The sequence below is a fragment of the Candoia aspera genome, chromosome 2 (genome assembly GCF_035149785.1).
Source record: "Candoia aspera isolate rCanAsp1 chromosome 2, rCanAsp1.hap2, whole genome shotgun sequence".
NCBI lineage: Eukaryota > Metazoa > Chordata > Lepidosauria > Squamata > Boidae > Candoia > Candoia aspera.
This window is the reverse complement of record NC_086154.1, coordinates 144,338,832-144,358,840: the sequence shown is the minus strand read 5'-3', so window position 1 is coordinate 144,358,840 and position 20,009 is coordinate 144,338,832. Positions and strand designations below refer to the sequence as shown.

Genomic DNA, 20,009 nt, shown 5'->3' with positions numbered 1-20,009 from the left:
GGGGATATAAGTTGACTTTTTCCAATCTGATGGCCATTCTTGTGTTTTCCAAATTTGCTGGCATATAGCATGCATTACCTTGACAGCATCATCTCGCAAGATTTTGAACAGTTCAGCTGGGATGCCATCATCTCCTGCTGCCTTCTTATTAGCAATGCTTCTTAAGGCCCACTCAACCTCACTCTTCAGGATGTCTGGCTCTAGCTCACTGACCACACCGTCAAAGCTATCCCCAATATTGTTATCCTTCCTATACAGGTCTTCTGTATATTCTTGCCACCTTTTCTTGATCTCTTCTTCTTCTGTTAGGTCCTTGCCATCTTTGTTTTTGATCATACCCATTTTGGCCTGGAATTTACCTCCGATGTTTCTAATTTTCTGGAAGAGGTCTCTTGTCCTTCCTATTCTATTGTCTTCTTCCACTTCCGTGCATTGCTTGTTTAAAAATAATTCCTTATCTCTTCTGGCTAACCTCTGGAATTTTGCATTTAATTGGGCATATCTCCCCCTATCACTGTTGCCTTTTGCTTTCCTTCTTTCTTGGGCTACTTCTAGTGTCTCAGCAGACAGACATTTTGCTTTCTTGGTTTTCTCTTTCTTTGGGATGTATTTTGTTGCCGCCTCCTGAACAATGCTGCGAACTTCTGTCCAGAGTTCTTCCGGGATCCTATCTACTAAGTCCAGTCCCTTAAATCTATTCTTTACCTCCACTGCATATTCCTTAGGAATATTAGTGAGCTCATATCTAGCTGATCTGTGGGTCTTCCCTAATCTCTTTAGTCTGATCCTAAATTGTGCAAAAAGAAGTTCGTGATCTGAACTACAATCAGCTCCAGGCCTTGTTTTTACCGACTGTACAGATGTCCGCCACCTTTGGCTGCAAAGGATGTAATCAATCTGATTTTGGTGTTGTCCATCTGGTGAAGTCCATGTATAAAGCCGTCTCTTAGGTTGTTGGAAGAGAGTGTTTGTTATGCAGAGTGAATTGTCTTGGCAAAATTCTATCAGCCTATGTCCTGCTTCGTTTTGTTCTCCCAGGCCATACTTACCTGTAATTCCAGGTGTCATTTGACTGCCCACCTTAGCATTCCAGTCTCCTGTGATGAAAATAACATCTCTTTTAGGTGTGTTGTCCAGTAGGTGCTGCAGATCCTCATAGAACTGCTCTACTTCAGCTTCTTCAGCATTTGTGGTTGGGGCGTATATTTGGATCACTGTGATGTTAGATGGCTTGCCCTGAATTCGAATTGAGATCATTCTGTCTTTTTTGGATTGTATCCAAGCACTGCTTTAGCCACTTTACTATTAATTATGAAGGCTACTCCATTTCTTCTGTGGTCCTCTTGTCCACAGTAGTAGATCTGGTGGTCATTTGATGTGAAGTGGCCCATTCCAGTCCATTTCAGTTCACTGATGCCCAAAATGTCTATCTTTAATCTTGACATCTCACCAATAATCACATCCAATTTGCCCTGGCTCATAGATCTTACATTCCAGGTTCCAATGGTGCGTTGATCCTTAGAACATCGGCTTCACCGTTCACCACCAGCACCGTCGGCTGCTAGCCGTCCTTTTGGCTTTGAGCTAGCTGTGTCATCACGTCTGGGGCTAGTTGAACTCATCCTCTGTTCCTCCCCAGTAGCATTTTGACCATCTTCCGACCTGGGGGTCTCATCTTCCGATGGTATACCGGCATATCTCTGGTTGTACTGATCCATTTAGTTTTCATGGCAAGAATACTGGGGTGGGTAGCCATTACCTTCCCCAGGGATCCCATTTAGTCTGACCTCTCTGTCATGACCTTCCCATCTTGGGTGGCCCTTCACGGTTTTGCTCATGGCATCATTGAGGTGCTCAAGCTCCAGCACCACAACAAGGTAACGATCCTTTGCTGAAGGTTCAGCTAATAGAGTCTCAAAATATTTTGTAAGCCAGTTCATCATCATCATCATCATCATCATCAATCTTGGTCTCTTCTCTCTCACACTCACAAACAAGACAATGTAGCTGTCAGACTTCTCAGAAACTGAAATTGTACTGAGCTATGAGTGGGCATCACTACATGTGACCAAATATAGCAAACAGAGTTAAATACATCAGTGCTAAGTACTTAAGAGCATATTCATTTGCCTGCTATAATCACTGGGGTGTCTGTGAAAGGGAAACAACCCAATTAACTTTGTCTAATTAAGGGTGCTTTAGTTTAAGTCTCCATGCACGGAAGGATAAGATGCTATTCTGGAGCAGGGATTTGCAGCAGAGTTGCTATCACATCCTTAATTGAAACTGTTTGGATTATGGATCTAATCAGAAACTGGACACTTCTACACTCAAGTGGTCTCAACTTTTTATGTTGTTAGAACATGGGGAAAATGGCCCTCTTACACTGCAAAGTCACCATGGAAACTCTTATTTATCTCCAGCATGCAACATTTAAAAGGAAAAGTGTTTACAGATTGGCTGGTTGGTTTTCTTTTCCATCTGAATAAATTCACAGAGTCTATTGGAAAGGTGAACCATACAGAAATGGCACCAGAGCTGAAGACCTCAGGATGCCTTATTATCTCCAGCTCACATGGTGTGCCTCTGTGGGCCCATGCAGATACGCAAAGCCAAGACATGGTCAGAAATAGCCCAGGGGATTTAATCCTGGGTAATCTTTGTCCATAACCAAGAATGGCTGATCCAAATGGAGTGATTACTCCCTTTTATTCATTGTGCCACAATTGGCCAGTGGCAATTTGCCACTTGTTTACTCTCTTTTTTACTCTGGGTGAAGCAATTACAAAGTATGTATATGTTCCTCAAAATTATGCAAAGGAATGGGGGATGGAGGGATGGGGGCCTGAATACCAGCTGTTCTTTAGGTTAATCTATGTTTGTAGTTCTTTATTTAGCTAGCAGGCATAGGGTGGTATCCCTGCTTCCCTTTCCCCATTGCTGAAAATGCACAGTAACAGAAATCATGGCATTAAGTGTTTTTGAAATAAGCACAGCCATTTAAGGTTTGAAGAGCAATCCCAGAAAACAGCTGTAATCATTGCATCTAGAGGACTGTGTGGATGGATGGCAGTTATTAGGTGTTCGGAAATGGTTGCCATTTTTGCAGGGGGGAAGTAATGGGGAAATAATGCAGTTAGAATTGGGAGCTCTACTCCTGCAAAAGAGTTTCAGTGGGAAAAATCTAAGTCACTGTGTTAAGATTCTAACCATGTAGAGACAGTTGGGGGTAGTGGTAGGTATCAGGCTAGAAACTGGGAGTTCTAGTCTGACCTGAGGCACAAAGCCAGCTGGGTGACCTTGGGCCAGTCACTTTCTCTCAGCCCTAGGAAGTGGACAATGGCAAACCACCTCCAAAAAACCTTGCCAAGAAAACTGCAGGGACTAGTCCTGGCAGTTGCCAGGAGTCAACACTGACTAGAAGGAACACACACACAAGGATTCTACGGGACCATGGACAGCTCCCTGTATCCTGAACTTTTTTTTTTTTTTTTGGCCCCTTGAAGACTTGGATGTTCTGGTTTCCTTTTAAGAAAGTGGGTGCTGTCCTTTCAGGTTTTATAATTACACTGTTGCTGCTATTTAAAATTTTTATGCTATTGTTTTTGTTTGAATTTTATCTTTCACTTCTTTAGAAAACTGGTTCTGAGAACTATTCACCACACAACCTTGAAGAACAGAATAAAAATTTTTGTTACATTAATTTTTTTTAAAAAATGGGAACAGTATTAGCACTTCTTATTGTGCTCCCCATTCAACCTAATAATGTAATAGTCATAAAAGAGCATGTAAACTAGAATAACTTTTTTCTTTTTTAGTTGGATTTCCAACTCATTCCTTCTTCTCTAAAAAGGGCAGGTATTATCTGATGGTATAGTAGCAGAAACAAACAGCTTTCAGCTGAATTTAGGGCATGCTTGAATTCTTACAGTGAAAGTGAATACAGTTATATTAATAGATTTCATCGGAATGTTCTTGGAATGAATGTTCAGGTGACTTTGGAAACAATGTGATTCACAAAGCCAGAAGTTTAGAAATGTGGTTTGAGTTGATGGATAATTTTTTTAAAACTTTTAAGGAAATAATGCTTCCTGTGAACACACTGTGCAATATGCTAGAAAAGTGAAGGATGGATTCTACATATGCAGAAAAAATTGGTTTACAGATACTGTCATTATATAATAAACAATACACACATTTGGCAATGCAATTTCATCCAACTCTATGTGAACCATGGAAAGGCCTGGTTGTTAACTGATGTTTTTGTATAAACACCAGATTTCAAAATGCCACAGAATTTGCACTTCACAGTCATTTCGAGACAGACCACCTGGAGCCTGGGGGGATCCATCAGGCTCACTATGCATCTGACTTTATTTTTTTTTAGGATCTTTTAATTAAAATGAATGAATGAAGCTGGCTTATTGCAAAACAATGTGTTGGCTTCTAGTATCTCAATTTTCTTAATTTCCAAGAAAACATAATTGAGTGTAGCTAGTGCTTTGTTTAAAAGTAAGTCCAACTGCTCAGAACATAGATAAAAATCAGCTTCCTGATTTGGGATTACAACCTCTAATTTTCATTGGAAAACTTGATCCAAGAGCTTTGGAGATGGCTGTCCAGGTGTGAAAATTCTGGAAGGTGCTCTTGGACTACCTTCCCCAGAGAGGCCCTCTGGGCATCTCATTTTTGTTTTTGCACCAGCCAAAGAGGTTTCCCTTGCCTCAGACTTTTTAACTTTTCATTTCTGCTGCAGTGATGCTTGTAATTAATCTTCTCTCTGCTGTCTAGGAGTCTCAAGAGTTTAACTGTTTGTTTAATTTGGAGTCTGCATGTGCATGGATATGCATGCATATATGTGTATTCGTTGGGTTTTTCCAATTTAAATTTTTAGGTACAGGATTTTAAATGCTGTACGTCAGCCAGAAAAACTTTTTACTGTGGGGCTTGATACATTTTTAATAAATACATAAACAAGCTGGGTACTAGGGAGCACTTTGAGCTGGGAGGATAGAATGGGGACAGAACACAATCTTACTTGTTTGCTTTTGAATAAATGGATTTTTTTTGACAATCTCTCTCTCTCTCTCTCTCTCTCTCACACACACACACACAGACACAACAGCAGCAGCAGCAGCAGCAGCAGCAGCAGCTGCCTTTTGGTGAATGTATAAGCCCCTGTCCCCCAGCAGCCACTTTTGTGATAGTAGCCAGTTTTGGAATAGCCATAGCCAGGGATCAGACCAGGTCTGCAAGGTAAGAATTCAACTCAGAATTCAGTGCAAAGTGTTCCCTAGCAACCAGGGTAGAGGGCCAATCACATGTTTGCTTAGTCTGTTAGTTAATTCTAGAAGCTTCTTCTATTAAACCAATACTCTGCCCTGTTCTCTTTGTATGCCTCCTTGACTTGTTATTAACTAAGGGACTTGCTTACTTAATGCCATTTTGTTTACTAACCACCTTTAACATTGATGTACTGTATATAAATTATTCAGACTACTCAGGCATTTCTGCTAACACCCAGGATATGTTTTTAAGATTCCAATTGGGCCCACTATCCCCCAAGGTTCCCACTCTCTGATTTACAGGCCACAGGAACACAGTAAAAGATTTAAAAATTCTTATTATTCCAGTGACAACTGTAATAGCAGCAATAGTCTGAGCAAGATTAAAAAACAACAACAACTAAGAAATACAATAACCCAAGACAGATTTAATGCCTTAGTAATGTTATTAATGGTAAAAAAAAGAAGATATATCACATGGTAATTTTCTGTAAAATATGAATTTGCCTATCTGACAGGACACAGGGCAAGATTTTTTTATAAACGAGGTCTAGCCTGCTAGATCTGTGAGATTTATGGAATCAGTGAATGGAGGTTGTAGTCATTACAGTCACATTTAAAGGATGTCAGCAAAAAGATAAGATGGCTTTATAGAACAGAAATGTGTCAATGTGTTTGAATATTCATACTGCAGGACTTCTAACTCTGAGAAATATGGAAATTGGTATTCATTGTGGAGAATAATAGTTACATGTTCCAGAGTTCTCAAAATATTTCAGAGAGAGGTTGTCATTAACGTACATATAAAACCCCCATAAAATTGGTTTTCTTGGGAAAATGGAATTAAATGATATCAGACTGGTTATTTATGGAAATTCATGCAGTATCTTGTATATTTAATGTATGGTAAGGATGGGTAGCACCACAGACTTTGTGGGGCCCCAACCTCACTTCTGTGACTGCCACAGCCCACAGGATACCCCTGTCAAAATTTCCTAGCAAATTGCCTTTTTAAAATAAAACTTCCTAAACCTTCAAAATCCATTAGTGTAGGATAAAAATTTTAGCTCTGCTCCCTGAAGTGATGTCATCGTGTCACTGTCGCATTCTTTGCAGTTCTCAGAGGCCGATTTTGTTTTGGAAATGCAACCTTGACTACAGAATGATTGCTCCCCCCAATAGTAAAGATAAGTAGTAAGTAAATAGTAAAGGGATGCCTGTACTACTAGCATGGGAGAGGATCTGACAGGCTTCAGGCTATAGAATTGTACTTCTGGCTTATAAATAAGGAGCAGAATAAATATTAGCTCTAGTGTGAGGATGACAGCAAAAGTAACTGTATCAAACAATATTTGCTAGAGGAAGTGGCAAATCTGTATTATTCATAATGTAATTATTTATTTATAAATCAAATGTATAGGTCACCTAACTCTGGGTGGCGTATAAGTTAAACACAGATCCAGGACAATAAAAATGAAAATAAGGCAATAACTCATAGACTAATACATCCAGCATTAACAAAATTCCCACATACATTTCTGACCAGGCGATTCATTTTGATGTTTAAACAGAAATGTTGCAGATGAAGGTTTGATGAATGAACATGGTCCTCCTAAACTGACTCTGAAGTTGAAGCCATTATCTGATATTAGCTGAGTCTCTTAAACTTAAAAGCAACAGGTTAGTAATTCTCCCTCAATCAGACCTGTGGAGGGTCTCTAGGCAAATCATCCACCTCAGTTTCCCACTCTCTGAAAGTAACTGTGCCCTTATAGCTTAAGACAAAACAAAAAAGGAGTACCGAATGGCCCCCTGAACTCCACCTAATACTCTGAAAAGAGTAAGCAGAGTTTGTGTCGCATGCAGTGATGGTGCAGTGTTTCAGCTCAAGCAGACAAGTCCTTACAAAAGAAAAGGCATCTGTGCTAGAAAGATCAATACGGACGATTTGGATCAAATCAACATCATAACCCACCCAGAGAAAATTAAGCCTTTGCTGTTGCTGTCCAAGGTGCTGCTCCAACAGTGATCAATTAACCGTCCGTTCAAGTCTTATTAAAGCATTCAATCTAACACTACAAAGGCTACCATGTTGGCTTTAAAAAAAAACAAACCTAGGTGCCATGTTCAGTATGTTCCAGGGAAGAGACAAGTAGATCCATTAAAGGGCGACAACACCGAGACTTTTTATAGCCTTAATATGTAGCTGCTATCACAGAGCTGGCATGAGGTCAGCAGTGTAAATTCTTAAAGCAGAAAGCAATTTTTGCTGCTAGGGGCATTTATGGGCTGACTGAAACCAGATGCTCTAATAAAACATTTGGCAGGAAAAGTGAATAAGCTGCTAAAGAGGAGGAATTCAGTGGGGAGGGACTGATGGATGGAAGCTAAGATGCAGAAATCCAAACGAAAAGGAAAGCAAATTTTGTCACTGCCAGAGACCAATAATGGGATATTCTTATTTGTAAGCTGAAGAGCTGGATGCTCTTCCAAAAAATAAATATTCATAAGGCAGGCTTCTTGCATATGGCAAAAGCTGAAGAATGGTCACTTCTGAAAAGAAGAAGCCAATAGTTGTATGTCTAGATGCCAGTCTCTTCCATTAGAAATGCAATCATTCAGATACTGGTGGGGACAAACAGAATCTTACCCATATTCTAGAGTCAATTCTGTCTGAAAAACAGTATTTAGGTTATTTTAAACCTACAATGAACAATGATTCCCCCAAACAGAATAAAATTAAATTTTAATTTAATGCAAATAATATCAGAACAAGAAAAGAAAAATAACAATGATGATAGAAGCTTGCCTGAATATAATGGAGTATAATGTACCACATTACAGTCTATTTCATATAGCAAATGTTTTTGTTAATGCAACCCAACATGGTATTGGCTTTTTAACCTGCCGTAATGCAGGCTTGCTCATGCAGTTCAGAGCCAACTAGTGCTTCTCTATCCTTTTCTTACACATTGCCCCCAAACCAGGGTATCCCAATTGTGTCCCTATGCAAATGAATGTTCATACCCAGATTCAGGGAACTTGTACTTGTCCACAGAACCATTTATCAGTACCCTTTGTGACTGTTCAACATATACACTGGACCACCACACTATTTAGCCCCACATATATCTGACAAGTCAACAAAGAGAAACCTTGTCAAATCCTTTACTGAGACCAAGATATACGTCCATAGCATGCCTTGGTTTACCAAAGTAGCCATTGTGTCATTAGAAGGGATAGGATTATTCCAGCATGATTTATTCTTGACAAAGTTATGATTCCTGGTAATGATAAAATTACTTTTTAAGTGTTTGCAGACATGCAAATTGACAATCTAATATTTTGCCCAGTACAGATATTTGTCATGGTCCCTGTTCCAATGTTCCTGGAAAACACTGTAACGTGTTCCCATGCCATGCTGGTGCTGACACGGGTTGCTGTCCGGGAGGGGGCTGCTCCTGTTCCTTGTGCCAGGCTGAGATGCGAGGAGTGAAGAATGCATGTTTGGGTTATCTTGCCTGGTCAAGGACGTTTCCCGCAGACTGGCAGGAACCGTTAGGGGCACCAGCAGGGCATGGAATTGTACTGACTCTGGGGGGAGGGACTGGGCACTGCTTGGGTTTTTACTGGGAGAAATCCTGCACTTTTACTATTCTCAGCTTTGCTTGTGATCCTGCATACTATTCATTATTAAATCAGATATCCATGAAAGCCTTGTGCGAGTCTGATAGTGATTTTGAATAGGCAATCATTACATATTAGACTAACTGGTCTGTAGTTTCCCAGGTTCTCCCTCTTTGTTTTGAGTATTGGGACGATGTTTGCTTTTCTCCAGTTCTTGAGGAGTGTTCAACTATTACAGTCAGTGGTTTGGAGTTCAGGTCTGCCAGCTCTTTCACTACCCTGGAATATAATTTGTCTGGCTTAGAAAATTGATTTGGTTTAAGGTAGCAAAATAGGCTCTGGTTATATCTTTTTCATTCCTAAACTTCATCCTGTCCCTCACCTTCAAGTGCATTGAAGAGGTTATGAAATTCTGCCTTCTCACTATTCCCCTTTATTATTTCCCCACCTTCCCTAGTTAACAAGAGGTTAACAGTCTCTTTGACTCTTTTATTCTGGGCATACCCTCACAGCCCCTGCATATTAGACTTTGCATCCCTAGCCAGCTTTGCCTCGTTCTGAGCCTTGGCCTTCCCAACTCCATCCCAACAGGTTCAGGCTACAAGTTTATACTCTTCTGTAGTCATCAGCCCCTGCTGGTTTCTTATACAACTCCTTTTCGCTCTTCAGCTTGTCAGGGAGCTCACTCTTCAGGTAAACAAGCCTCTCAACATTTGCTCATTTTTTTCTCACATGGATTGTGTTTGTGCTTCCAGGATCTCTCATTCCTTTTTGGCATGCCATGTCAGAATTGATGGGGATTGGGGTGCCATCTTACTCCTCTTCTTGTCCCCTCTGTTCTAGAACAAGTCCCTATGCCCTGTCCTCTTTAGAGAACCCATCCTGCTTCCCTTCAAGGAGAACTCTCTGTGCAACACCTGAGCACTTTTTACCTTCTCTGATGAGTCTCAAAAAAGAAAGGCTGCCCTCCAAGCCTTTCACCTTCTCCTCCACTAAACAGACAAGGTTGTACTTGGAACAGGTACAGTTAGCCTACTCTTATAGTAAGAAGATGAACATGACACACACATGGCAAGATACCACTACTGTTTCCTCATTCTCCATCCTTTCAGCAGGATCCAAGGCAAAATCCCAGCTTCCTGGCTGAAAAAGGCCTTGTCCTTAAATACCCCAGTCCAAGATACAAAGAGCTTTAGACTTTGTAACTCATTTTGTGCAACATGAGATTTGCAGAAAAAAGGAAAGACAATCAGAATGGTTGGTTGAGAAACTTCCAGCCCAATTTTTTTCTATTAAAGTTCTCCCATTTCATCTCCTTGAGTTCTCCTAACCAAAATGGGATTAATCTTCATATTGGGCACACTCTAAAACAAAAGCAGCCAAACTGTGGCTTCCTTCCAAGTATTTAACACATGACCTTTGGCTAGTTCAAAGGAAAGCTGAAGATGAATGGCATTCCAATTTAGCATTGGACATGTGTAGGTAAAGGGCATAGCCTTGCTTTTCCCTTCATTTGGTCTGCCTTTCCCCTACCTAGTTCTCACTGCCTCAGCAGACTGTAGTACTGCCACCTCCTGAGCTGTTTAACTTGGCATTAATTTGGGTACAACTTAAATTCAGTTCACATTAGTTTTCTAAAAGCAATGAAGCAAACTCATCCAACTAGCATGAATCCATTTAATACATTCTGCATTTAATTTCACACTCGCCTGTTCATGGTTCTGCATTCATAAACAGAATAGATAAGAGGTATGGAGAATCAGCCAATAACTGAGAATGCTTTCAGAAAGGCTATTTATGTTGAGAAAAAATAGATTTAGAAGAACAGGACTGTACAGTATTGGGACCATTCAATGTGTGCATGCCTCAATTCTGTACAGCTCATGAACAATTAAAAAATAAGCTTATCCAGTGCCTTATGCAATGCCAAGACTCACTGGAACAGGATTGGCCATTTGTATCTGTGTCTGTGTATGCATTTTTATTTTTCTACTGTGGCAAAGCCAGCAACATCTGCAAGTGAAGAGGCACATAAGGCTGAAACAAGCACCATCTTGATTTCTTCAAGCCCTATCTGCAGCTTCCTAGGAAGCATTAAGAGGCAGGAAGACAGATGGAAGAGGAAGAAGAGGAAGGCAAAATGCCTATGGCCTCCTCACACTTGGCTCTTAATCACAAGGATCCTTTCCAGCCTGGAGCTTTGCTAGAACATAACAAATTCATCCAGCTCTACCCCAGGGCAGTTCAGCACACCTAAATACAGCATGCTGACATTTTTTTTGTTTTGTTCTGTTTTTATTATTTGACAATATAAAAATTTCCAATTTATCTACCTATAAACATGCAATGCAAAATTAATGCAAATGTGGTGGATTTTTTAAAAAAAATCAATGAAAGTTGAATTTCCTAAAGTGAATACACAGTTGAATTAATGCATCTTCTCATTATTTATATTAACTCATCTGAATTCAGATTCATTCACTTTCAAAGCATTTCCAGCTCCATTTGAATTTGAAGCTACCCAAAGGAGGCACATTTGCCTCCGAATGCCTACTGGAGTGAGAGGGTACCTAAATCTAAATCGCAGATTTCATTTTGGTGTGTGTGACAATTTTGCTATGCAGCAGTTGGCTCACCTGGCCCATGCCATCTGGCTTGATGTGCAGGAACAGCACACTGGACTGCTTAGATATACTCTGACTTCAAAAATATCCAACACCCAACACAAGACCACTGACTTAAATGCATTTCATCCCTGGTTCTCAGAAGGCTGGGTTGGGATAAGAAAAGCTATGCAAGTCATATACAAATAAATAGAGTAATGGTTGATGGGATTTGTAATCTACCACATCGTGAGGGGAACAGCTCGCAGAAGATTGATCCAAGGCATGCTCAGTGAAGCCTTTGGGCTCCCTCTAATCAAAATGTGTGCTGGGAAAACATATGACTCACTACAGGAAAAGACTGTGATAATGATGCACAGTGTCAGGGAATCCTGTCTACCATTATTAATCTTACAGAGTGGCTAGGAAATCATTGCTGTAACATACAGAAGACAGAATTTCAAGATTAACAGCTCAGAACCCCTCCTTTTATACATTTTGAGATAGCACTTCTGTAGAGATTGTCTGCCAGAATCAAGGTAGTCGGTGGATCATTTCTCTAACTTCCTGCCTTAAACCAACAAAACAGCTTTTCTGAACATGGTGGCCCCCAAGTGTGTCAGACCAACACCTCCCATCAGCCACAGCCATAATGAAGCATTTTGGCTGGGAATTTTGGGAACTGTCATCTAACAGATCTAGATTGCAAAAAGCAACTCCCGGAAGTCCAAAGTGATGGATAGAAGAGAGGCTGCCAATGAAATCGGACTACTTCCTGATGCTTATTGCTCCTATTCTCCTTGTCTGTTGGCTGTTGTGGATGGGGTTGATAGGAACTGGAGTCCAACATAAGATAAAGTTGCACTATTCTAATCCATATGCCCCATCTTCCTTCCAAGGAGGACATAAAAATATGATGAAGAACAAAGGCTACCAGGGATCCTGGACACAGAACGGAAGAATGGTGACTCTGATGCACCAATGATCAGAGTGGGATTTAGTTCCCTGTGTAGCCTTGACTACACTACTACTTACATTGTAGTACTTGGTATCCTACAGAGGTTAACCAAATGCAGCACAAGTCAGAAAGTCCTAGGTTCAACTGAACTCTCAGGGTCAGCTGTGGACAACAGTGGAGCAAGAGAGGTCCACAATTTAGCTTCCTGAATTTTTTCAAGGGCTTACGGGCAAAAATGAGGAGCAGAAACCTTTGGGAACAGCCCACCCTCTCCCAAAGTCTAAGTTATCATCTCAAAGGCTGATTTCAGGCCGTTTGGGGTGGACGTGTAAGCGGTTTGCCTTCTACAGGCTCTACTCTTCTCATAATTCAAAGCCTCAAATTGGGTGAACAAACGTAGATACCAGGCAATTTGGGAGAAATTGTGGCTCCAAGGATGGGAATAGAAGGCCTTGGGCAGCTTCCTGCTCCCATTCTTAGCCTTCATTTGGGAAAGAAAAAATAGACTACCAACTTCTGGCCCATTATTCTCAATAAAGGAGTACAATGCTGCAGGCCCCATTGTGATGAAGAATCCCCTGACCTAATGCTTCTGATCATTACAACTAAAGCAATATGTTGCTCTTATACATTCCCCTTCCCATCGCAAGGATGGATTTATTTTTCAGAGGGCAAGAGAGAGTATTGCTGTCGTTGAAATGGAGAAGATAACATGCTTCCTGTGAGGCAAGTTTCTAATAGTTGCATGTCTTCTCTTGGATTAAGAGATTTAGCCATTTTTCTGCACTGGGAGTGAATTTAAAATTGAAACTTTCCTGGAGTAGAATTCATACAGCCAAGGGTGGGGGAGGAGAGAGTTAGTCCATCTGGCCCAATCCACTGCTCAGTACAAAAGATACAAAGGTAATGGATCCCAGAGACTTTGCTTAGACCTTTAGCAAGTGAGATAAATGCCTGGCCAATCTGATGATGCATAAAAAGCTAACTCCATATATTATTTATGTATGCAGCAGAGGTCCTCCCTTTGGGGGCTAGCTTACAAGATAACTTGATTATATATATAATCCGTGCAACGCACTATCATATCACACCATAAAGCATGGAAACTATTATTATAAGATCTAAAGCAAAGATCATGCAACTATTAATGAAGACTTTTGCATCAAGTGCAAGACTTCTAGATTTTTTACACCTGGACCTTGATCTTGTTTATAGGATTCAGAGTCCCACCTGTTGTCAAAATACAATTTATACCACCACAGAATTATTCACTGACAGGCTGAGGTGCTGCACAGAGTTTTAGATCCCTCAACCACTGTGAAATCCATAGTAAGAGATTCAGAAGTTGGCCATCCAGATAATTTTCTTTCTGCTTTCAAATATCTAATGCTCACTTAGGTTTCTTAGATGTGATCTCAAGAACTGAGCCATATCTTCCAAAATGAATGCTTTGATATTAATCTCATAAAAGTCAAAATGAAACTCTCATGCTTTTTAAAAATCATTTTTAAGGCTAGGATCTCAGCACATTCACTTAGGATTGAATTTCATTAAAATCAAAATGGGGCTCATTTGAATGAAACTGTTGTGACCATGTCTGCACAGTCATAAGAAACAAAAAGATATTCAAGTGGGATTTCATCACTGACAGCTAGCTGTGATATTAAGAAACACCATGCTTTTGCATTTCAGCTAAATATTGCCCTCAAGATCAGAATTTTTTTTTAAAAATCTTCCAACTTTTGCCAGAAAATGTACTGTCTAGGCTATTAATTCTCTCTAGCTTTATTGTTCTAAAAATCTTTTCAGAGACAGAAAGGAATTTATAAGTATTGCCAACCTTAGATTTCTTGGAAATCATGCCTGGATGAATATGTTAATACTGCACAGAACAAGAGGATTTATTGTACGTAGTCTTACTAGAGAGACAGCACAGTGTGGAGGGATTAAGGTACTGTTGGGTTCTTGGTACATTCTGAGTTTGGGTTGTTTTCCTGCAGAGGTTTCATTACCAGGCTAGGTAACATCATCAGTGCACTGAGCTACACATATTCTGTCATATACTGTATTCACCCTCGAGCTATATATATTCTCTACTATGGGATGGTACTGGGGCCAGGAAAACCCTGTTTCGGGTCCACCGTTAGCCATTGGAACTGACAGGGTGATTGCTGCAGGTTAAAAGAAAGGGAAATACCCATGGAAGCTCTGGGAGGAAAGGAGAGACACAAACCTAACAAATTAAGAAATTAAAAAACCAAAAAGACAAATTGGATTATACCTAATCCCTGTTTTTTTTCTATTGTTTTTATTATGCAGCCAACTAGATCAATTTACATACATTCAGTATAGTTGTCTTTTGAGCCGAAAAAAGTAACAGTACTGTTCAGAAGCAAAGTGATTATGTATGTATGGACATTCTACAACATCAAGCTGTGTTTTTTTTACACAGTGTGCTTAACTAGGTCAGGTAAAGTCTTAGCAGATCTATCCGTCCATCCATTCATCATGAAGCTTGATTAGCTCCTCCTCCTCCACTGCCGCCACACTGCATTACACAGATCCAGTAGACATTTTATGGTTCGGTGTATGGTGCCAAGTGAGAAAGTGGGTTAATTCAGTAAATACCAGGGCAAGTGTGTTGTGTGAATACAGCCAATGCATGAAGCAGCTCCAGTTCATGAAAATAAAGTTTCATTTAAAGGAACTTTCCAACGTATACCTAAGGATATACTGAAGGCATACAGAAGAGAAGGAAACAGTGACAACCCATGCTGAGATGGCTGGGAATTCCAGGAATGCCAGCACAGCTGGATGGCACCTTTTGGAAGAAGGTTGCCTTAAAAGAACAAGTGCTTTCACCAACAGCAGGAGGCAAACATCAGACATGCACTTGGAAGGAAAATTGAAATTTCAACTACTAAGGCTTTTCAAGTAGCATTTTACCATGCCCTCCAATGCCTGGGATGGACACGGACAGATTACCAATTCAAAAATATAATGGCTTACATCAGATAAATGTCGAAACATTTGTACCACCCCAGTCCCAATGGGAGAAGAGTACAGGGCTGCCAATTAATAAGCGCATATAGCCAGCAACGGGCACAAAATCAAGGGCCATAGATGAAATGTATAGTCTAATTTTAAATTCATCCAGAATAGCTGCCATCATCTCGCATTATGCCCTGTTTTTATCTCCAAATCCCCAATTCAAGAAAACAGGAAAGTTGTGGAATTTGGTTCTTAACAGATTGCATGAAGCCCTTACCCTGCAGGAAGAGAATATATATCTGAATGCCTCCTCTCCTCACTTGAGAGTTGGGAAATAGTCTAATAGGTTAGAACCATTTCCTAATCCACATAAAGGTATAAGGATTTATTGCAAGAGGAAAGATAAACCACAATATTGTCTAAGAACTGGACAGCATCATGTGATTCTTCTGGGGGGGGGGGGTTGCAATGAAAAGTGTCTAAACAATAAAAAAATCCCAAAGGGAAGGTACAACTGCTGAGATTTCTTACAATATACCCCTTGTACAGTTCTAATTTTGTCCACAGACAGTGCTATTAAGAGGCCGCTCAAGGACACGTTGGATATTACCATGTGTAACATTAAACGCACGTTTAAGCTTCTTAATGTATGCATGTGTGAACACTCTCAGAACACATAAAATGCAGAGAGAAGCCTTTTCTTTTCTAATCAGGCATACCCTTTCTAGCATATGTTGCCTTTACATCCAGATTACAGGAGTATGAAATGCAAAGGAAAATGTATGCCTCGCGTGTGAAAATGCCCTAAGGCACTTGACTGAGATAAGGAGAGACCATGTTGTGCCAAAGCGAAAGGAATTAGCACTTCAAATTGAAGGCTGTGATGTTCATTTCCCCTTCCATTGGGACCTCAGCCCTTCCACTGTGAAACAGCCACTGTGAAACTGGCTTGGTTTACATCAGGTGAACACACTGAAGAAAGAAATGAGAGATGAGCATTCGAGTGGAGAGATTTGCCGCAGCCGACAGAGCTGAATTCCTTGGAATGGATAGGTAGCATCCGGCAGGGTTCCAGGATGATCTAGAAGCTTCTTGGCAGGGATTCATTCATTCATTTGTTCCAAGTGGTACTACTGCTAACTGCCAGTCTCCCTCCAGGCAATGGAGGACCATTTCCATCTCAGGATTTGCCTGTCCCAGGACATTGACAGCTTTGCTTACCTAGCAGCCCCACTAGCCTTCCCTTATTGTTTGCAATCAGAAGGAAGCTCCTTCTCCCAGCCCTAACAGGTATCGGTTCATATCAGATCCTAGCCACCCATGTCATAGACATGAGCAGACTGTTTGACATCTCACCATCCTTCTTAGCTTGTTTCTCTCCCATCCCCATAATTAATCAGATATTAAAAATGTACACACACATTTTACTTACAGAATTTACAGACCAATGAGCAAAAAAAATGTATTATCATGTACAAACTTGCATCATTTGCTATACTATCAAATTACAGTCACTAGAGTAACTCCAATTGGGTGTATAAACCAATGTGCCCTAAAGCTTCACCATGACGTGCCTGCAATCAGCATCAGACTGCAACTCCAGGCTATCTCCAAAAATACTCTCCAATTCCCATGTGGAGAACTGTATTCCAATCCCATGTGCTTCCTTTCTTTTTAATGCTGAGGAAATACCTTTATGGTACCTATGCATCAATCTATCCAGTGATTTCAAAATCAGCAGTTCAGCTATAACCTCATCAAGGATGTGGGAATTCCTTTTCAAGAGTTATTGGCTGGGGGTTTTCTAACTGCCTTATCTGCATGAGGGTTTAGACACAGACAAACAGGTAAATAGGGGCACAGGCAAAATTAGGAGAATACCAGACCTGATCAGTTTACAAGAAACCTTTATGGGCTTTCCTTGCTCTATACATTTATAGACCTGTTATTTCAAGCTGGTTCTTATTCTCCAAACATACAGACAGACACTATTTAAAAAGCTTTAAATATTGTTTAAAACAACATAGGGATCATACATAGTGGAGGAACAGATTTTGTTGCACTTACATACAACAACATCGAGAAATCAACACACCCCTTGCACAAACACACTAATTCACTGCTTCCAGTATGCTCTGCAAAGCCCACAACCAGTTTGCATTTCAGAACCAATCCTCCTGTGCATTCTTCCCCATTATACACCCAGACATTCAGAGATTTGCATTTCTGCTTTAAGAATTGGAGAAAGTTTTCAGCCAGTGGAAAAAATCTACTCAGGCAAGCATGAAAAATGATGGGAAGGAGAGAATTGTTAATTCTGTCTCCCAGCTGAAAGGAAATAATAAAGCAATCGATCCAAATTAACCCCTCAGTGGGCCTGAAGAAATCACAGTGATTGGGGTGGGTGAGTAGAACCAGCACGGAGGTTTTTGGAAGAGGAGAATGGTGTGGAGACCCCAAAGAAACCAATCTTTGAGCAAGGCAAGATCCTTCCCTGAAAGAGCCTGGGAGGAACACAGGGAAGTGATCTACTGCAGTTAGGACTAGCCTTTACCTCAGTTACAGGTGGGGAGGGGGGAGCAGAAATCTCTTTCCATTCCAGGAAGGTTGCACAGCAGACTCATAAAGGGATCGGTGAAGTTTCAGAGGAAGCAGTGATAAAAATGGTCCCCTCTGCCCCCCACTTTCAGCCTTCAGAAGAGATGGAAGGGGTGAAAGAACAAAAACAACCCTCAAAGAAGCAGATAGAGAGTGAGCTCCAGCCGGGCTGAAGACATCTGGGCAGAGGAGATACAGTTCCTATAGAAGCAGTCCTGTTGTGAATTAAGAGACAAAGGCAACAGGGACCCCACGCACCTGCAAACACACCCATTCAGAAGTATTTTAGATCATTTCAAGTGACTCAGTTCTGCCTAGAGAGCAGAAGTGATCCAAGCCCTTAATGTCCTGTTGGGGATTATGGGGCTTCTGGTCCGGCAATCAGAAGGCTTCCAAGTCTGGGAAGAACGCCTTAGTCCCAGCCCATCATAATCCCCATTCCAAACCTCAGAGACACTATTGTTACCCCGTTTTGCAATTTTTTAAAGTTCAACTTATCATTAAACATTTAAAAGTTATAATTTTAAAAAAAAAAAACCACTCCCGAATCTCAATTCCGCCGTGGGCAGGCAACTATCATTTGCCGCCCGGTTGAAGTTTGACCGGGAGGCAGTCTATAGGAAGACATCCTACGGGAGGACAGAAAGGGGCAAGGCTTGATGTAATATCTTATTTCTTAACACTCCCCCCCCTCAAAGCCTTCTGAAAAAGAAGTTGTCTTTCCAGCATTTTATACGCGCACACACCTAAGCGGAAGCAGAAACGGCCCAGCAGAAAAAGTAGAGGCTTTTCCCGTTCTGAAGTGGGATAAGCAGCTTTGGAGATAGATCGGAACCGAGCTGCCTCTCTCGTTCCCCAGCAGCCCATAACAACACTCAGCGCGGCGCAACTTAGAAAACAAGTGCCAGCCTCAGGTGGACAACCCCGTCTCGTCGAAATGGCAAAGAGAGCTACCGGGATTCCCAGCGGAAACCCCGTCGGACAAGGGGAAGGAAGGGAACCTCTCGACCGCTCGCAGCGCTCCTTTGGCGCAGCTGAGAGTTAGAAACGAAGGACAGGAAGGGGCAGGGTCCTCTTCCCGCCAAAAGTCAGGCTACTGGCTCTCCAGAGCCACTACGAGAGGTCCGTCGCCTCGAAGGGACAGCCGTGGGGCAGCCCGGATCCCCTTTCTCCGGGGGAAGAGAAGGACAACTCACGCTTCTCTCGGAGGTGCCGGCCTGGGAGATGGTGCCATTCAGCCCCACGAGAGAAGGCAGCGTCTGGGACATCCAGTTGGTGACCATGGCCATGGTGCTGAGCACGGCGCCGATCTTCAGCAGCGGCACGGTCATGTCGCCCCCTGCCTCATGCCCCTCGCCCTCCGGCGAAGCCCGCGGCGCAGCCCCCCTCCCGGCTCATCTGCCCCTCAGAAAGGCTCCCGCTGCCCGGCGGTCGCGCCACTCCGCGCAGACCGCTGAGCCGAGAAAGCGAGCGCTCCTCGCGCCCGTCCTTATAAAGACCCGGCCTCTGTGACGTCACAATGCCGATGGCCACTGGCCGAGCCGCCTCGGAATGGGGAGGAGGCGGGAGGAGAAGCCAGACTCAAATGAAAGGAAGTAGCTGTGAGGAAACCGACTGGCGGCTCGGACTGCGGCTTCTCCTGGGTTAAGGATGCCATCCACCCTTGAGCCTACCTCGGAGTAAGCTGCCGCCGAGTGCAGACCTCGCTCCCTGCCGGCCGCCGCTGCCGCCTCCTCCTCCTCCTCCTCAATGAAACGCAGCAGGAAAGCTCATCCTGTCTAACGCCTTAAAACTCCCGCACCTAATACTAGCGAGCCTCCCGCCTATTCATTTCTAGAGCACTGGACAGTGTTTTTCCATTTCCCTGTCCGCAGACGCTCCCTCCCTCAGCCTCCCTGCAATCGATTCATCTTTTTTTAGACAACGCTGGTAGACAGTGGCTTAGCC

General features: G+C 42.0%; 1 protein-coding gene across 1 annotated transcript in view; it reads right to left on the bottom strand.

Annotated features, from left to right (window-relative positions):
• Positions 1-19,404, bottom strand: part of OLFM2 (olfactomedin 2) — a 173,114-nt gene extending 153,710 nt beyond the window's left edge. The window contains exon 1 of the mRNA XM_063293986.1: positions 19,259-19,404. Within this exon, the coding sequence (XP_063150056.1) occupies positions 19,259-19,393 (135 nt within the window). The 5' untranslated portion in view covers positions 19,394-19,404. The remainder of the gene's footprint in view (positions 1-19,258) is intronic.
• Positions 19,405-20,009: the final 605 nt, after the last annotated feature.